At 66.2% G+C, this 16226-nt stretch overlaps 1 protein-coding gene across 3 annotated transcripts in view; it reads left to right on the forward strand.

The window, feature by feature from the left end:
* PKD1 (polycystin 1, transient receptor potential channel interacting) overlaps positions 1 to 16220 on the forward strand; it is a 39384-nt gene extending 23164 nt beyond the window's left edge. For 2 of the 3 annotated variants that reach the window (XM_034670590.1, XM_034670591.1), the window contains 31 exons: positions 122 to 271; positions 1312 to 1455; positions 1549 to 1828; positions 1914 to 2127; positions 2209 to 2392; positions 2703 to 2849; positions 3528 to 3672; positions 3766 to 4386; positions 4722 to 4878; positions 5147 to 5399; positions 5480 to 5675; positions 6555 to 6725; positions 6816 to 6959; positions 7049 to 7259; positions 7364 to 7490; positions 8304 to 8420; positions 8520 to 8569; positions 8820 to 9004; positions 9116 to 9212; positions 10996 to 11114; positions 11194 to 11396; positions 11490 to 11684; positions 12106 to 12245; positions 12599 to 12711; positions 12896 to 13043; positions 13116 to 13241; positions 13473 to 13647; positions 13729 to 14019; positions 14097 to 14231; positions 14307 to 14612; positions 14708 to 15175. In XM_034670590.1, coding sequence (XP_034526481.1) covers positions 122 to 271; positions 1312 to 1455; positions 1549 to 1828; positions 1914 to 2127; positions 2209 to 2392; positions 2703 to 2849; positions 3528 to 3672; positions 3766 to 4386; positions 4722 to 4878; positions 5147 to 5399; positions 5480 to 5675; positions 6555 to 6725; positions 6816 to 6959; positions 7049 to 7259; positions 7364 to 7490; positions 8304 to 8420; positions 8520 to 8569; positions 8820 to 9004; positions 9116 to 9212; positions 10996 to 11114; positions 11194 to 11396; positions 11490 to 11684; positions 12106 to 12245; positions 12599 to 12711; positions 12896 to 13043; positions 13116 to 13241; positions 13473 to 13647; positions 13729 to 14019; positions 14097 to 14231; positions 14307 to 14612; positions 14708 to 15175 — 6012 coding nt within the window. Of the gene's footprint in view, positions 1 to 121; positions 272 to 1311; positions 1456 to 1548; positions 1829 to 1913; positions 2128 to 2208; positions 2393 to 2702; positions 2850 to 3527; positions 3673 to 3765; positions 4387 to 4721; positions 4879 to 5146; positions 5400 to 5479; positions 5676 to 6554; positions 6726 to 6815; positions 6960 to 7048; positions 7260 to 7363; positions 7491 to 8303; positions 8421 to 8519; positions 8570 to 8819; positions 9005 to 9115; positions 9213 to 10995; positions 11115 to 11193; positions 11397 to 11489; positions 11685 to 12105; positions 12246 to 12598; positions 12712 to 12895; positions 13044 to 13115; positions 13242 to 13472; positions 13648 to 13728; positions 14020 to 14096; positions 14232 to 14306; positions 14613 to 14707 lie in introns of all 3 variants that reach the window. The other variant, XM_034670589.1, reaches the window with a different exon arrangement.
* Positions 16221 to 16226: the final 6 nt, after the last annotated feature.

A 16226-nucleotide genomic window follows, 5' to 3' on the forward strand; every position in this document is an offset into this window, starting at 1 on the left:
GACCCTTCGGTAGTTCGTGCTGCTGAGCCCAGCATAGGGAGGGGGTCTCCCAGCTGTGTCCTGGGCCATGCTCTGCTTTGAAGCCATCCAGGGTCTCACACCCCCTCCCCTGTGGCTACAGAGTGAGACTGGTGGGTGTACCCTGACCTTCGGGCCCCGGGGGAGCAGCGTGGTCACCGTCCCTCGAGAGCGTCTGCAAGCTGGCGTGGAATACACCTTCAACCTGACCGTGTGGAAGGCAGGCCGGAAGGAGGAGGTCACCAACCAGACGGTGGGTGCTGCGGGCCTAGTCCTTAGCCCAGCAAGGCAGAGCCCGGGGCCCCAGGGTGGACACAGCTGCCAGGGAGGGCTGAGCGTACAGGGCCATCTGCTCCCAGGTAGCCCCGGACGTTCTCTGAGGGTTTCCTGCATGGTGCTTTCGGAAGCTGTTGGTTTTTTCAGGGTTAGTACTTTGGATACAGTTTCTCTTTAACAAAACATCCCGCTTCGGCACTCCAGATGGTGGAGGGGCCCCAGGCGCCCTTCCCAGAGCATGGGTGTCCTCGTTTCTGAACGGGAGGGGCCTGCTCTCACTCCTGTGCCTGCGTGTGCTCAACGCTCCTGTGGACCCTCCAGGCAGGTCAGGACCACAGAGCGGGTGACCCCAGGGCAGCCGCTCCTGCTGCCTTTGGGTGAAGTGTGCCGATGGGAGCAGGTATGCTGGGCTCTGCTGGTGCCCTTCACGGGCTTGTCTCTCCCCAGCATCAGGCCTCTTCTGGCCGGCCTGCCCAGAGGGGATGTCTGGCGAGGTGGGAGCTTAGAGCAGGGCCTAGCCTGGATTGGCTGAGGTGGGCCCTGCCCCAGGGCGGCAGAGACCGCAGGGCTGAGCAGTGCACAGCTGCCGTCTCCCTACGCGGGCATTCATCTGTCTGTTCTCCTGTTCGTGGGTGAGCACCTGAGGGCCTCGTGTGTGCCAGGTCCATGCTGGGCCTTGGAGGCTACAGAAAATAAACCCAGTGTGGACTCTGTCTTTTTGGGTGTCCACCACCGTACCCCAGCCTGGGAGATGCAAAACCAGAGGAATGGACTGGGTGAGGGCTGAGTCCACAGTGCCGTGGGAGGCTGGACCTGAGGCAAACGAGCCGCTGGCCGGGCCCAGAGGAGCTTTCCCAACTAGGAGAACAGCACCAAGGCAGAGGCCAGAGGCCCGGCTCCCCCGTGAGAGCTCCACCCCGCGACCCCACTGTGCTGTGCAGACTCCAGGGTCTGGGCCCCAGGAGCAGAGGCCCTGGCTCAGGTCATGGCTTCACTGGGATCCCACCCTGTCCTCAGGTGTTGATTCGCAGGGGCCGGGTGCCCATCGTGTCCTTGGAGTGCGTGTCGTGCAAGGCGCAGGCGGTGTATGCCGTGAGCCGCAGCTCCTACGTGTACCTGGAGGGCCGCTGTGTCAACTGCAGCGGAGGCTCCAAGCGAGGGGTGAGCGGCCGGGGGCGGGGCCGTGGGAGGGCGGGGTCTCGGGGGCGGGGCCGCTCCGCCCCTCAGCGCCCGGTCTGTGTGTCGGCCCCGCAGCGCTGGGCGGCCCGCACCTTCAGCAACCAGACGCTGGTGCTGGACGAGACGACCACCTCGACAGGCAGCTCGGGCATGCAGCTGGTGGTGCGGCGCGGCGTGCTGCAGGACGGCGAGGGCTACACATTCACCCTCACGGTGCTGGGTCGCTCGGGTGAGGAGGAAGGCTGCGCCTCCATCCGCCTCTCCGCCAACCGGCCCCCGCGCGGGGGTTCCTGCCGCCTCTTCCCGCTGGATGCCGTGCGCGCCCTCACCACCAAGGTGCATTTCGAGTGCACAGGTGAGCTCAGCGCCGGACGGTGGGGAGGCGCGGCACCTGGGCCGCAGGGACTCGGGCCCCGGCTGACGCTGTGAGGGCCCTGCAGGCTGGCAGGACGCCGAGGACGCAGGTGCCCCCCTGGTATACGCCCTGCTGCTGCGGCGCTGTCGCCAGGGTCACTGCGAGGAGTTCTGCGTCTACAGGGGCAGCCTCTCCACCTACGGCGCCGTGCTCCCACCTGGGTTCGCACCCCACTTCCAGGTGGGCCTGGCCGTGGTGGTGCAGGACCAGCTGGGCGCAGCGGTGGTCACCCTCAACAGGTGAGCCTGGGCGGGGGAGGGGGGCAGGTGGCAGGTGGGAGCGGGGACTGCCACTCGTTCACCGGGGGCCTCTGCACACAGGTCTGTGGTCATCACCCTGCCAGAGCCTCCCGGTGACCCCCCAGGAGGCCCCACGGACCTCATGACCTGGCTGCACAGCCTGACGGAGAGCATGCTGCCCAGGCTACTGAGACAAGCTGACCCCCAGCACGTCATCGAGTACTCACTGGCCCTCATCACCGTGCTCAATGAGGCCGGCGCGGGGGTGAGGACTCCCCTTCTTTTGTCTGTCCTCCACGGGAGGGTGGGGCCAGGCCATTCCCCGCAGCTTTGCGAATGATTAATCCCCTGGCGCATCTCCTTGAAACAATCTCTGTTCCCCACCTGTGGGCTCTCCCACCCCAGTGCACACCCTGTGTGAGGAGTCCTGGGAAAGCCCCTTCTGCTCCCGAAGAAACAGGGCTTGAGCCACCGCCCGTTTTGTGATGGCCGAGACGGCCTGTGTGGCGCCTGCCCTCACTGCTGGTGGGGCCGCCCGTTGCCCACTCAGGGCCTCCTGTGCTTGCTGCCCGCAGTCCGAGCAGGCCGTGGCAGCAGAGCCGGATGCCAGGCGGCAGCTGCAAGCCCAGATACGCAAGAACGTCACAGAGACCTTGGTGTCCCTGCGGGTCAACACCGTGGATGACATCCAGCAGATTGCGGCGGCGCTGGCCCAGTGCACGGTAGGGGGGAGCTTAGACCCCTCGGCCGCACCTGTCCTGGCCAGTCTCCCTGGTCACGTGCCGGTCCTTGGCTCTTCGAGTATGTGAGCCACGGAGGCCTCCATCCCTCCGGCGACCGTGCAGGGTGGCCCGGCACATAAGGAGCAGGCTAGCTGTAGGGAGGGCAGACGGAAGAGGCCATTCCTGTGTCGTCCCGCTGTAGCCCACGGTCACACCTGACCTAGCTTCTACAGCTCTGAGAGACCTGCTGCCGTCATCCCGGGTTCGAGGACTGGACTGGGCAGGGCTGAGCCTGGTCTTCATAGGGATGGGAGGTTGCGGCAGAGTCCTCAGCAGAGAAGGAAACGGAGAACCTTCCCAGGGAGGTGGGGAGCCCTGGGACACGTGGCTCCTGTGGCCACGCATGTGGCTTGGGGTGGGACGCAGGGCAGCATTCCACTGGACCTCGTCTGTGGGTGGGGAGGAGCCACAGAAGAGCTTTCAGAAGGGAGGCATGTGGGTGGAACCCACGTTTGGGGTGGCTTTTTCAGCTGTGGCATGAAGGGGCTTGGGTCATGGCCACAGTGGGCGTCCAGCAGCACGGCCAGCGTGCTGGAGCTGAGCTAGGCTGAGGGGCCCGGTGGTGGCCCCGGCCAGCCGGGCCGGATAGGGCAGAACGCGGTGCTGGCCTCGCCGCAGGTGGCCAGCAGGGAGCTGGTGTGCCGCTCCTGCCTGAAGAAGACGCTGCACAAGCTGGAGGGCATGATGCGCGTCCTGCAGGCCGAGACTGCCACGGGCATCGGCACGCCCACGGGCATCGCCGACAGCATCCTCAACATCACAGGTGCGGGCGGGGGCCCAGCGGGTGTGCGCGGACCCGGCCGCCTCCCGCCCCTCCCCCACGAGCACCTGTCCGTACCTTCTCCTGCTCCCGCAGGCGACCTCATCCACTTGGCCAGCGCGGACGTGCAGGGTCCGCAGCCCTCCGAGCTGGGCGCAGAGCCGCCTTCGCTCATGGTGGCGTCCAGGGCCTATCACCTGTCATCGGCTCTCATGTGCATTCTCATGCGTTCCCGTGTCCTCAACGAGGAGCCCCTGACGCTGGCTGGCGAGGAGATCGTGGCCCAGGGCAAGCGCTCGGACCCCCTGAGCCTGCTGTGCCAGGGCAACAGCTCGGTCCCCGGCTGCCACTTCTCCATCCCTGCGGCCTTCAGCGGGGCCCTGTCCAACCTCAGTGACGTGGTGCAGCTCATGTTCCTGGTGGACTCGAACCCCTTCCCCTTCGGCTACATCAGCAACTACACCGTGTCCACCAAGGTGGCCTCCATGGCCTTCCAGACGCAGGCCGGAGCCCAGATCCCCATCGGGCAGCTGGCCTCAGAGCGCGCCATCACCGTGAAAGTGCCCAACAGCTCAGACCCGGCTGCCCGGGGCTGCCGCGCCCCTGCCAGCTCCGCCGTCGTCCAGCCGCAGGCCTCAGTCAGCGTCGTGGTCACTCCCGAGAACAGCAACCCGGCTGCCGGCCTGCACCTGCAGCTGACCTACGCGCTGCTCGGTGGTGAGTGCCGGGGCTGCGGCGCTGGTGGCTGCTGCCTCCCAGCCTGGGCCTGGTCTCTCTGGGGGCAGGGGTGGTACCCCGGGTGAGCAGGAGTTTCCTCATGCACCCCCAACTCTGTGGACTTTAGTAAAGTCTGCCTCCTGCTTCGCAGGCTGCTGGGTGCCTGGCCTGGGGGCAGTGGGGGATGAGGGCAGGGCAGGTGTCGCCCCTAGCACGGGGTTCTCCAGGCCTCTAGTCCCCGGGAGCAGGGAGGGCTCCAGAGGGCTCCTGCATGTGTCACCCAGGGTGCGTAAACAGCCCAGGGCATCCCTCCGACCCTGTCCTTGTGCCGCCAGAGCCCCACTTGCCCGTGGAGCCGGAGCCCTACCTGGCCGTGTGCCTGCACTCGGCACCCCAGCCCAACGAGCACAACTGCTCAGCCAGCAGGAGGATCAGCCTGGACGAGCTGGCGGGTGACGACCACAGGCCCTATACCTTCTTCATCGCCCCGGGGTGAGCACGTGCCCTGCCACAGAGGACCCGTTGCGAGGGTGGGGCCGGTGTCCGAGGGCAGGGTGAACGTGATCCGATCCGTGCATGCCAAGGTCACGTGCGCTCCCGGCGGGAACAGGCATGGCGGAGGAGGACCGGGATGTGGGCCCGTCCTGGCAACACGTGGTGGAGGTGGCTTGGCCGAGAGGCCTCGCGGCATAACATCGCTGTCACTCGGAGCCTGGGGTCGGGCGGGGTCTGGCCGTGACGCTCCCCCAACTTCTCCCAGGACCGGAGACCCAGGCGGGACTTACTACCTGAACCTGACCAGCCACTTCCACTGGTCAGCGCTGGAAGTGACCGTGGGCCTCTACACGTCCCTGTGCCAGTACTTCAGCGAGAAGGAGATGATGTGGAGGACGGAGGGGCTCGTGCCTCTGGAGGAGACCTCGCCCAGCCAGGCCGTCTGTCTTACCCGCCACCTCACTGCCTTTGGGGCCAGCCTCTTCGTGCCCCCCAGCCACATCCGCTTCATCTTCCCAGTGAGTGGCACCGAGTGTCTGCATCCTGGGAAGGTGAGGCGTGGGCCGTGCCTTCGGACCTGACGACCGTGTCTTCCCAGGAGCCGGCCTCGGGCACGAACTACATCGTTGTGCTGACCTGTTCCGTGTGCCTGGTGACCTACGCGGTCATGGCCGTGATCTTGCGTAAGCTCGACCAGCTGGACGTCAGCCGGGTGCGCACCATCCCCTTCTGTGGGAAGGGTGGCCGCTTCAAGTACGAGATCCTGGTCAAGACTGGCTGGGGCCGAGGCTCAGGTGAGGGAAGGGGCTGCCTCATCTGGGCCCCCAAGCCGCCCTTGCTTGCTCTCTGGCCCTGTCCATCCTAGTGACTGTCCCTAGACAACAGAATGAGGGCTCGGTTTACCCACTGCCGGGCGCCCTTGGTGTGTGGGGCCTGCCCGCGTGTGAGCTGACGGTCGGGGGGGTGGCAGAAGCCGTTGCTGGGAGGGCGGTACCGGTAGCAAGCGAGGACAGCGTGACTTGGATGTTAGACGTGCTGGGAACCAGAGCACTTGGTTTCTTGGGGAGAAACTTGCCGTGGTCCGGACTGTGCTCCCCACGCGGCTGTAGGCCTCCCCGCGCGGTGAGCCGGTGTCCCGCGTCTTGCTGCGCTGCTCCCGCGCGTGCTCGTCTGCCCTCCGGCCCCGGGCTTCTCGCCTGGGCATCCTTGTTTGCGCCGGCACATTTGCGGTCGTGAATCTCCAGCAGTGTTGACCAGCCCGCGTGACTTATCTGAATTCCTCTCCTTGTGCGACCACCGTTCACTTCCTTTCTGTGCTTTCACCTTTTCGAGGACCGGGTTTGGTAAAACGTTGCGCGTGTCTGTGCCTGGGAGACAAGCTGGCAGCGCCGCCGTGGGCCAGGTGGTCTGTGGGAGCCGGCGGGCGTGCGGGGACGGCCACTGTCATTCTCAGAGCGGACAGAGAGCTCCCGGCCACGTTTCGGCCTCATGTAGTCACTCGGTTAAGCCATGTGGGCGCCGAGCACGCGCCGCCGCGCCGTCAGGGGCCGCGTCCCTAGCACGCTGAGGTGGCGTCCGTCAACCGTGCGGAGCCGGGACCGCCCGCAGCTGCTGAACGAAGGAAGGCGTGCCCGGGCTCACGTGTCTGGTGTGCGTGTCCGCCCGCCCTCCAGGTACCACGGCGCACGTGGGCATCATGCTGTATGGGGCAGAGGGCCGCAGTGGCCACCGGCACCTGGACGGGGACAGAGCCTTCCGGCGCAACAGCCTGGACGTGTTCCAGATCGCCACCCCGCACAGCCTGGGCAGCGTGCGCAAGATCCGCGTGTGGCACGACAACAAAGGTCTGCGGGGGCGCCTGCGGCCACCCTGCCGGCACCCCGCCGGCACCCCGCCAGCGCCCTTCCGCCTGACTCCACGCCCCCTCCCCTCAGGGCTCAGCCCCGCCTGGTTCCTGCAGCACGTCATCGTCCGGGACCTGCAGAGCGCCCGCAGCACCTTCTTCCTGGTCAACGACTGGTTGTCAGTGGACACGGAGGCCAACGGCGGCCTCGTGGAGAAGGAGGTGCTGGCGGCAAGTAAGGGCCCAGGCCGTCCCCGCCCCAGTGGCCTGCAGGGTGGCCCTGTGCCTGGGGCCTCCTGAAGCCCTCCCGTGTCCTCTCCCCAGGTGCGGCGGCCCTGCGGCGCTTCCGGCGCCTCCTCGTGGCCGAGCTGCAGTGCGGCTTCTTTGACAAGCACATCTGGCTGTCCATATGGGACCGGCCGCCCCGGAGCCGCTTCACTCGCGTCCAGCGGGCCACCTGCTGTGTCCTCCTCGTCTGCCTCTTCCTGGGCGCCAACGCTGTGTGGTACGGGGTCGTAGGAGACGCTGCCTACAGGTGGGTGTCGTGCCGTGGGGGTCCAGGCGACCGCCTCCTGCCCGCCGCCGCCTGCCCCTTCCCGCCCGTCCCAGCCCGCGTCTCTCTTCTCTCCTGCCGCACAGCGTGGGGCCTGTGTCCGCTCTGGTCCCGCTGAGTGTGGACACAATCGCCGTCGGCCTGGTGTCCAGCGTGGTGGTCTATCCCGTCTACTTGGTCATCCTGTTTCTCTTCCGGATGTCCCGGAGCAAGGTGGGCTGGGGACCGCGGAGCTCCCGGAGGGTGAGTGTGGGCCGCTTCGGCCGAGGGCTGTCCGGTGTGGCCACCAGACAGGGAGAGCCAGTGAGGTCAGCAACGCCGACGAGTCTAGCTAGACTGACCCAAGGAAAAAGGGACTACAGATGGTCACGTGCAGGAGCAAACCAAGGGGACCTTACTGCCGAGGCCCCAGAAACTAACAGGACGGATGGGGGTCCCGTGAACTGTTGTCGACCAGCCTGTCACGTGACTGAGGCAAAACCGACAAGTGCCTGGAAGGACAACTCCCAGACCGACTCGGGCGGAAATCGCAAACCAGAGCAGGCCTCCCGCGAGAGGCCGGAGCTGCGCCGCAAGACCTCCCCGCACGCAAGTCCAGACGGCCTCCCTGACGGCTCCCCGCCGCTGCCAGGACTCCGCACCAGGCTTCGCGAGCTGACCCGTCCCGTCCGTGCAGCCAGAGCCCCATGGGGCCTCACAAGACGAGGAAGTACCGGCCGAACAGCCGCAGCCCCTCAGAAAGGGCCGTCTGCTGCCACCAGGGCCATCGGCCAGGAGTCCAGTGCGGTGCCGGCAGCTGCCCGTGGCTGGTTATGCTCCGTTAATGATGATTAGCTCTTGACTTGCTCAGAGCACCAGCCCCATCTCAGGTGCTCTGTAGTGGCATGGGGCTCGTGGCCACCGTGGCGGACGCTGCAGATACAGAACGTGTGTCGCTCTAGGACCTTCTCTGGCACAGCACCAGTCTAGCCTGTGCTGCTCAGGAGGCAGAGCTGTCCCCCGCTGACCACCTGCCTCTTCCTGTAGGTGGCCGGGGGCCCGAGTCCCACCCCCGCAGGGCCCCAGGTCCTGGACATCGACAGCTACCTGGACTCGTCCGTGCTGGACAGCTCCTTCCTCACCTTCCCGGGGCTGCGCGCGGAGGCGAGTGTGCCCCCAGGGCCCTGGCCGGGCTTGGGGAGGGGGTGGTCCTGCCACCTCTGGGCAACCCAGAGTCTGAGTCTTCTCTGCACTTCTCAATAGGCCCTTGCCGGACAGATGAAAAGTGACTTATTTTCGGATGATTCTAAAAGGTAGGGGTCCATAGAGAAGTTGTGAGCCTTGGCGTACGTCCACCACGCCTCGTGCGTGCCGTGTTACGGGGGTGTGGGCTGCGTGGGCAGCGTCGCGTGTCCTCGGCAGGTGTTTGCAGGCCCTGGGTGTTGCCACACATTGTCTCAGCCGTGTTTGCTCAGAAGCCTCTTGTGTCGTGTGTGGTGGGTCTCGGGAGTATGTGCACGCGTGTTCCTGTGGGCTCCCTTGTTTGACCTGTGTCACCTGCAGCCTGGCGTGCTGGCCATCCAGCGAGGCCACGCTTCATTGGCCAGACTTGCTGAGTGACCCCTCCATCGTGGGCAGCACCCTGCAGCAGCTGGCCCAGGGCGGCACTGGCTGCACACTGGGCCCAGAGGAAGATGGGCTCTCGCTGGTCAGCCCCTCTTCACCGGCCAAATACTTCTCGGCTTCAGGTGAACGGAGGCGGGGAGGGGTGGTATCCCCATGCTCTCTGCAGGGAGGCTCCGAGGTTGGGGGTCGGAGGGGCCTCTGCCCTCCCTGACGTGTTCTGTTTCTCCTTCTAGATGAGGACCTGATTCGGCAGATCCTGGCCGAAGGGGCCAGCAGTCTGGCCCCCACCACCCAGGACACTCAAGGAGAAACAGATCTGCTCACCGGCCTGTGAGTGCCTGGCTCCTGGGGGTTGGGAGGCACTGGGGAGCCCGGCCGAGAAGCCCCGTTCCCCTCCCAGGACCAGCCCTGTACTCCTTCACTGCGGGGTCGGGTGATGTGTGATCTCTGGGCCCCTTCCCTGTGGGAAGGACCTCACGGGGTGACCCGGGGCCAGTAACCGTTCCCCGCAGGCTACAGAAGCGAGTGGTGAGAGGAGGGGCCGAGGCAGCCAGCGTGAGGCAGGGTCTGGCTGCAGGGAGGGGTCCCCTCGGGCAGATTTTCCAAATATCCCTTGGGGTTTTTTTTGGGTTTTTTTGACACTGTTTGGATTTTATAATTTTAAGACCTTTTCAGTTTCTGGGTTGGATGATTCATATGAAATTATATATTTTTTTTCTCTAATACCTTATTTTCCTGTTCTTTTTAACAATTCTCATTTTCAAGGAACTAAAAATTACTGAAATGTAAACTGTCCCACAACACAGGGAAAAGGGGAAAACGTCTCCAATCCTTTTACAAAAACAGATAACCGTGGCATGATTGTATTTTTATGAACAAGTTGCCCATCTATTCAAAAGGTCTCTAATATGGGGAAATTCTGGGATAGTAGTTCTTAGCGGAGCAGACCCAGTACCTCCAGCCCAAAGCCCTGCCCGCCTGACAGAAATGCAGGAAGGTGTCCCTGCCCCGCCGCCGCATGCTCGCCCCCTGCCCCTGCGCGGCGGGAGTGCGGCCGTGCGCACATCAGCGGTGCCGTCCCAGGGCAGGTGGTCTTCGCTCTCCTGCAGCATAGACTCTCGGGCGAGCCTGTGTGTCGTGGGCGCCACGCCCGCGCTGTGACCCTGCCCCAGCAGACGCCACATCCGCGTGTCGGACGTGCGCGGGCACGTCTAGAACTAGGACTGGAGGGAGCACGAGCTGTGCGGGTCCCTGCTGACGGGAGCGCGGACTCCTCGCGAGTACGACCTGCGTGCTACAGAGAGCTCACGCTGCTTCTGTCAGCAAAGCCCCTTTCAAGGAAGAATTGCGTCACTGGCATTGGCTTGCTGTCCCGGCGGTGACTTCCCTGCCACGTGAACAGTAACGCCTCTCGTGCTGTAGACGACTCGCGACGCCGGGCGCGCTGAGCGCAGCTCAGGGACGTGCGGTCCTGTCGCGCGGGCGGTCAGGGTCCAGCTGTGCGGAACCCACAGCGGGTGTGCACGCTGCCCTCGGGAATTGCCTGTCGCACTCCTGCCTCATGTCCCCGTCCTCTGGTGGAGCAGCTGTGAAGCTGGCAAGAGGGCGGGCGCCCTGGGTTCTGCCAAGCGCTGTGTGAATGTGAGCTACAGATGGCTTTCCGCATCCACAGCCGACGCGTCTTAGGTCACAAAGCTGCCTCAGAGCTCGGAGGCCGGGGGACGAAGTTGGGAGGTGCGGGGAGCGCTCCTTGGAAGGTTTCAGGCCGAGTCGCTGTGCTGGTGGGAGGCGCTGGCCGGTGAGGGAGGGGCGCAGCGGGTCATGGGGTGGGGGGGGGTTGGGCTCCATCTGCTGGTGGCGGAAGCAGGAGGTAAGGGGCGCCGAGAAGAGAGGCTCATGCGGGTTTGCAGCCCCAGGAGCAGGGTGGGTGTTGGGGTTCTGAGAGTCCCTGGCGGGGTTCTGAGCCCCAGCACATGTCTACCCTGGTTGGGGGCAGTGTCTTCCATCTCTTCACTGACCGTGGGGCGGGGGGATCTGCCTGCCGCCTCCCCTTTCGGCACGGTGTGCAGGCCGGTCGCTGAGTGCTGGCTACTCCCCTCTTCCTGTGCCTCAGGTCCAGCACCCCCAGGGAGAGGACAGAGATGCTGATGCAGCAGAGGCTGGGGGAGAGGGGGCTGCCCCGTCCGGGACTGACCTGGGAGCAGCCCCAGTCGGCAAAGCTCTCCAGGACAGGTGGGTTCCCGGGTACCCGCGATGCCCCTCTGTGACCTTCCCTGTGGGCTGCCGGTCACCGATCTGTCTCCCTCCCCAGGGCTAGTGGACGGTCTGCGGAGGCGGCTGCTGCCAGCCTGGTGTGCGCCCCTGGCCCACGGGCTCAGCCTGCTCTTGGTGGCTTTGGCCGTGGGGGTCTCAGGCTGGGTGGGTGCCAGCTTCCCCCCTGGCATGAGTGTCTTGTGGCTCCTGTCCAGCAGCTCCAGCTTCCTGGCCTCCTTCCTTGGCTGGGAGCCTCTCAAGGTAAGTGGGATGTGGAGGTCCAGGCTGTCAGCCTCTGGCACCTGCAGGCCCTCCTGATGCCCTCCCCGCCCCTCCCCTCCCCCTGCGACGCAGGTCCTGCTGGAAGCCCTGTATTTCTCACTGGTGGCCAAGCGGCTCCATCCCGATGAGGACGACACCCTGGTGGAGAGCCCAGCTGTGACGCCCGTGAGCGAGCGTGTGCCCCGCGTGAGGCCCCCCCATGGCTTTGCGCTCTTCCTGGCGAAGGAGGAAGCCCGAAAGGTCAAGAAGCTGCATGGGATGCTGAGGGTGAGCTCAGGCCCAGGTGGGCAGTGCCTCCTCTCTCCTCTCCGACATCCGGGCCGGCATGGTGTCTGCCCAGAGGTTCTCCCTTCGTCGAAAACCTCACACCTGCCCTTGGCTTCCCACAGAAGGCCCTTTGGCCCCTGCCCTGCCTTCCGTCACCCCCAGCTCCTCCTGTCTCAGTCCTTGCTGTGCTTCTTCTCATGTCCGGCTCGGATGCCTCCTTCTGCCTATCCTCAAGGGGCCCTGGGAGAGGTCTCAGCCTTGGGCAAGGCCATGTCTGCCTCCCACCCCTGGCGGGGCATTGGCAGGTGTCTGTGCCGCCTTCTTGGCACCGGGCACCTTAGCCGCGGGCAGTCGGCTGGCCAGCTCTGTTTGGGTGGGTCCGAGTGGGGTTGGCTGACCCCAGGACTGTCCTTGTCCGCAGAGCTTCCTGGTATATATGCTCTTCCTGCTGGTGACGCTGCTGGCCAACCACGGGGATGCCTCATGCCACAGCCATGCCTACCACTTGCAGAGTGCAATCAAACAGGAGCTGGGCAGCCAGGCCTTCCTGGCCATCACCCGGTACGGATACCCCCACGTGCACACACATATCCCTCAGCCCGGCCGGGGAGCCACTGATGCCAACCAGGTCCCATCTTTCCTGGCCTTGGTCCAACCCAGTCCCCAGGGGACATGGGCAGGTGTCTTGGTACAGTTTTGGTTGTCTGGACTGGATACGGTGCCCAGGATGGCCCCGTGGTACTTAACCTGCCCCAAATACCAGTAGGCTAAGATGAAGGAATCCCTGTCTTCCGCTTGTCCCCTCGGGTGGCTGTGGCAGCCTGCTGTTGGCGGGGCTGGGGCCTCTGACCCGCCCGCCCCGTGGGTGCAAGGGAGCTGCAGGGTAGAGCGTGTGACTCTGTCTGTGTGGGCAGGTCTGAGGAGTTCTGGCCGTGGATGTCCCACGTCCTGCTCCCCTCCATCCACGGGAACCAGTCCAGCCCAGAGTTGGGCCCCCCACGTCTGCGTCAGGTGCGGCTGCAAGAAGGTGAGTGGCTTCCGGCTACCTCGCTGAGTGCCCTTCACCTTCTCCCTGCTCTGTGTCTTTATCTGTGAGACCGTGACCTCGACCTTCTGGGTGCAGGGACGGTTTGGGGAGGGCATGTTGGGCCCAGCCCAGGCGGCTGGTCCATGGTAAGCGCCCCTGGTTCAGTCATGCTCGTTCCCTGCAGCTCTCTGCCCAGACCCTCCCGGCTCGGGGGTGCCCGCGTGCTCCGCAGCCTCGGGCACCTTCAGCACCGGCGACTACGGCATTGGCTGGGGGAGTGCTGCCCACAACGGCTCGGAGACATGGGCCTACTCTGCACCAGACCTGCTGGGGTGAGCACAGAGGGCGCGCCCGGGGTTCCTGCGGGCCAGGGTCTGGCTCTCACACCGCCCCCTTGCCTGCAGTGTCTGGTCCTGGGGCTACTGCGCCGTGTACGACAGCGGGGGCTACGTGCAGGAGCTGGGGCTGAGCCTGGAAGAGAGCCGCGCGCAGCTGGGCTTCCTGCAGTTGCACAACTGGATCGACAACAGGTGAGACTCCTCTGAGCCCCCCCACATCCGCCCTGCAGCACCTCAGGCAGGCACACCGCCCCCACCGGCCCTGCTCCCGCCGCCAGCTTTGCAGCTCCCTACTCCTTCCTCACGGACCGCTCGGCCTCCCCCTCCTCCCGGGGCCACGCATCACCCACGCATCACCCACCGCACGAGCCCCTTCCTCCGGGAAGGCCCCCGGGTCTTCTCACCGCCCCCCTGGCCACACAGGAGCCGCGCCGTGTTCGTGGAGCTCACACGCTACAGCCCGGCCGTGGGGCTGCACGCCGCCGTGACGCTGCGCCTCGAGTTCCCCGCGGCCGGGCACGCCGTGACCGCCCTCAGTGTGCGCCCGTTCCCGCTGCAGCGCCTGAGCGCCGGCCTGTCGCTGCCGCTGCTCACCTCGGTGCGTGCCGGCCCCGCCCCCGCCGTCCTCCCAGCGCCGGCCCCGCCCACCCGCTCCTCGCCCCGCCCANCCTCCCCGCAGGTGAGCCTGCTGCTCTTCGCGCTGTACTTCTCGGTGGCCGAGGCGCGTGTGTGGCACAGGGAAGGGCGTACACGCGCGGCGCAGCCCGGGGCCTGGGCGCGGTGGCTGCTGGTGGCACTGACCGCGGCCGCGGCGCTCGTGCGCCTGGCCCAGCTGGGTGCAGCCGACCGCCAGTGGACCCGCTTCGTGCGCCGCCACCCGCGCCGTTTTACCAGCTTCGAGCAGGTGGCGCAGCTGAGCGCGGCGGCTCGCGGTCTGGCCGCCTCCCTGCTCTTCCTGCTCCTGGTCAAGGTGAGAGCTGGGCCGGCGGGGGCTGGGCTGCGGGCTGGGCTGCGGGGCTTTGGTCAGCTGACCCCGCTTGCCCGCAGGCCGCACAGCAGCTGCGTTTCGTGCGCCAGTGGTCGGTTTTCAGCAAGACGCTGTGCCGGGCCCTGCCAGAGCTCGTGGGGGCAGCCTTAGGGCTGGTGGCACTCGCCGTGGCCTACACCCAGCTGGCCGTGCTGGTAGGTGACGGGGAGGCCGGCAGGAAGGGCGGTGTAGCCCGGGACCGCCCTGACTCCTGCCCCCTTCTCTTGCAGCTGGTCTCCTCCTGCGTGGATTCGCTTGGCAGCGCCGCACGGGCCCTGCTGGTGCTGTGCCCCGGGTCTGGGGCTCCTGCCCTGTGCCCTGCTGAGTCCTGGCGCCTCTCCCCGCTGCTGTGCACGGGGCTCTGGGCCCTGCGGCTGTGGGGCGCCCTGAGGCTGGGGGCGGTCCTCCTGAGGTGGCGCTACCATGCTCTGCGTGGGGAGCTCTACCGCCCGGCCTGGGAGCCGCAGGACTACGAGATGGTCGAGCTCTTGCTGCGCAGGCTGCGCCTCTGGATGGGCTTCAGTAAGGTTAAGGAGGTGGGTACGGCCCAGTGGGGGGGAGAGGGACGCACCCTGGGCCCAGGTGAGCCCAGGGTGCAGCCGGACTGACCGAGCCCCTGTGCCGCCCCCAGTTCCGCCACAAAGTCCGCTTCGAGGGGATGGAGCCGCTGCCCTCCCGCTCCTCCAGGGGCTCCAAGTCTTCCCCGGATGCACCCCCACCCAGCGGGGGCTCTGACACCTCACGGCCCTCCACCTCCTCCAGCCAGCTGGACACGCTGAGTGGGGGCCTGGGCCGGCTGGGGCCACGGGGGGAGCCCGAGCCCTCTCGCCTCCAAGCCGTGTTCGAGGCCCTGCTTACCCAGTTCGACCGACTCAACCAGGCCACAGAGGAGGTCTACCGGCTAGAGCAGAGACTGCAGAGCCTGCAAGGCCGCAGGAGCACTGGGGCCCCAGGCTCCCCTCCCCACAGCCCCTCCTCAGACCTGCGGCCAGCCCTGCCCAGCCGTCTGGCCCGGGCCAGTCGAGGCGTGGGCCTGGCTAGCGGCCCCAGCAGGGCTTCCCTGCGGGCTAAGAACAAGGTCCACCCCAGCAGCACTTAAGCCCCGGGGGACCTGGGCCATACCCCTTTCCTGGGGTGGGCCTGTGGTTTCACTCCGGCTTCTCGAAGGGAGCCAGAGCAGACACCGCTCAGTGTTAACTTCTGCCGCCCTCCGGGTCTCGGACCAGGCAGAACAGCTGCACGAAGGGCCCCCAGGGAGGAGGCAGCCAGTGTCTCTCCCTCCGGGGGTCTCAGCACTTTAAAGAGGCCGTGCGGGCAGCCAGGACCCAGGGTCCCCTCCCCAGCTCCCCGTGGGAGGACACAGCAGTATTGGGCCCAGAGCCCAGCCTCTGAGATGCTAATTTATTACCGGAGTCCTCAGGTACAGCGGGCTGTGCCCGGCCCCACCTCCTGGGCAGACGTCTCCCCTCTGCTAAGGATCCAGGCTTCGGGGAGGGAGCCTGCACCTCCCGTGGTCTTCCCCACTAAGTTATTACCTCTCCTGTGCCCCTGCTGCGTGCACTCCCCTTCCGCTGCCATCTGTGTGTCTATCGTCAGTAATTTATATGGGGTTAAAATGTATATATTTTTGTACGTCGCTCTATTTTTCACTAGGGCCAAGGGACCCGGTGGCTGAAGCAGCCCTGTGCCCACTGTCGCCCACACTGAGGGGCAGCGGGGACAGCAGAGCTGGCCTCCCTCCCCAGATGACCGGAGGGCCGCGGCAGCAGCGGCAGCAGCGACTGCTGCTGGGCTGTGGGTCTGGCCTGGGGCAGGTGGGGGAGGGGAGGCTTGTGAGAAGGGCACGCCCCCCCCCCAGGCAGTTCTCTCACCCCGAGGGCCTTGTTCTGTGCCCAAAGCCAGGCAGCAAGAAGGCAGAGCCCAGACCTGCTGGTACCAGGTGTGGGGGAGAAGCAGGCCGAGCACAGGGCAAGAACAGGGTGGCAGAGGGACAGACCCCGCCCCGGGGGCTGGCTCCCGGGGCCGGGGAGGGTGAGCACACCACCGTGTGCGCAGGAGCACGTGTGTGGTGGCGTGGGCGGCCCCAACCAGCCCCGTACCCTGCTGTGGGTGTGGCCAAAGCTACAGCCTTGATATCCCCCCCCCCCCCC

The sequence above is a fragment of the Ailuropoda melanoleuca genome, chromosome 10 (genome assembly GCF_002007445.2).
Source record: "Ailuropoda melanoleuca isolate Jingjing chromosome 10, ASM200744v2, whole genome shotgun sequence".
In the NCBI taxonomy this organism is placed as follows: domain Eukaryota; kingdom Metazoa; phylum Chordata; class Mammalia; order Carnivora; family Ursidae; genus Ailuropoda; species Ailuropoda melanoleuca.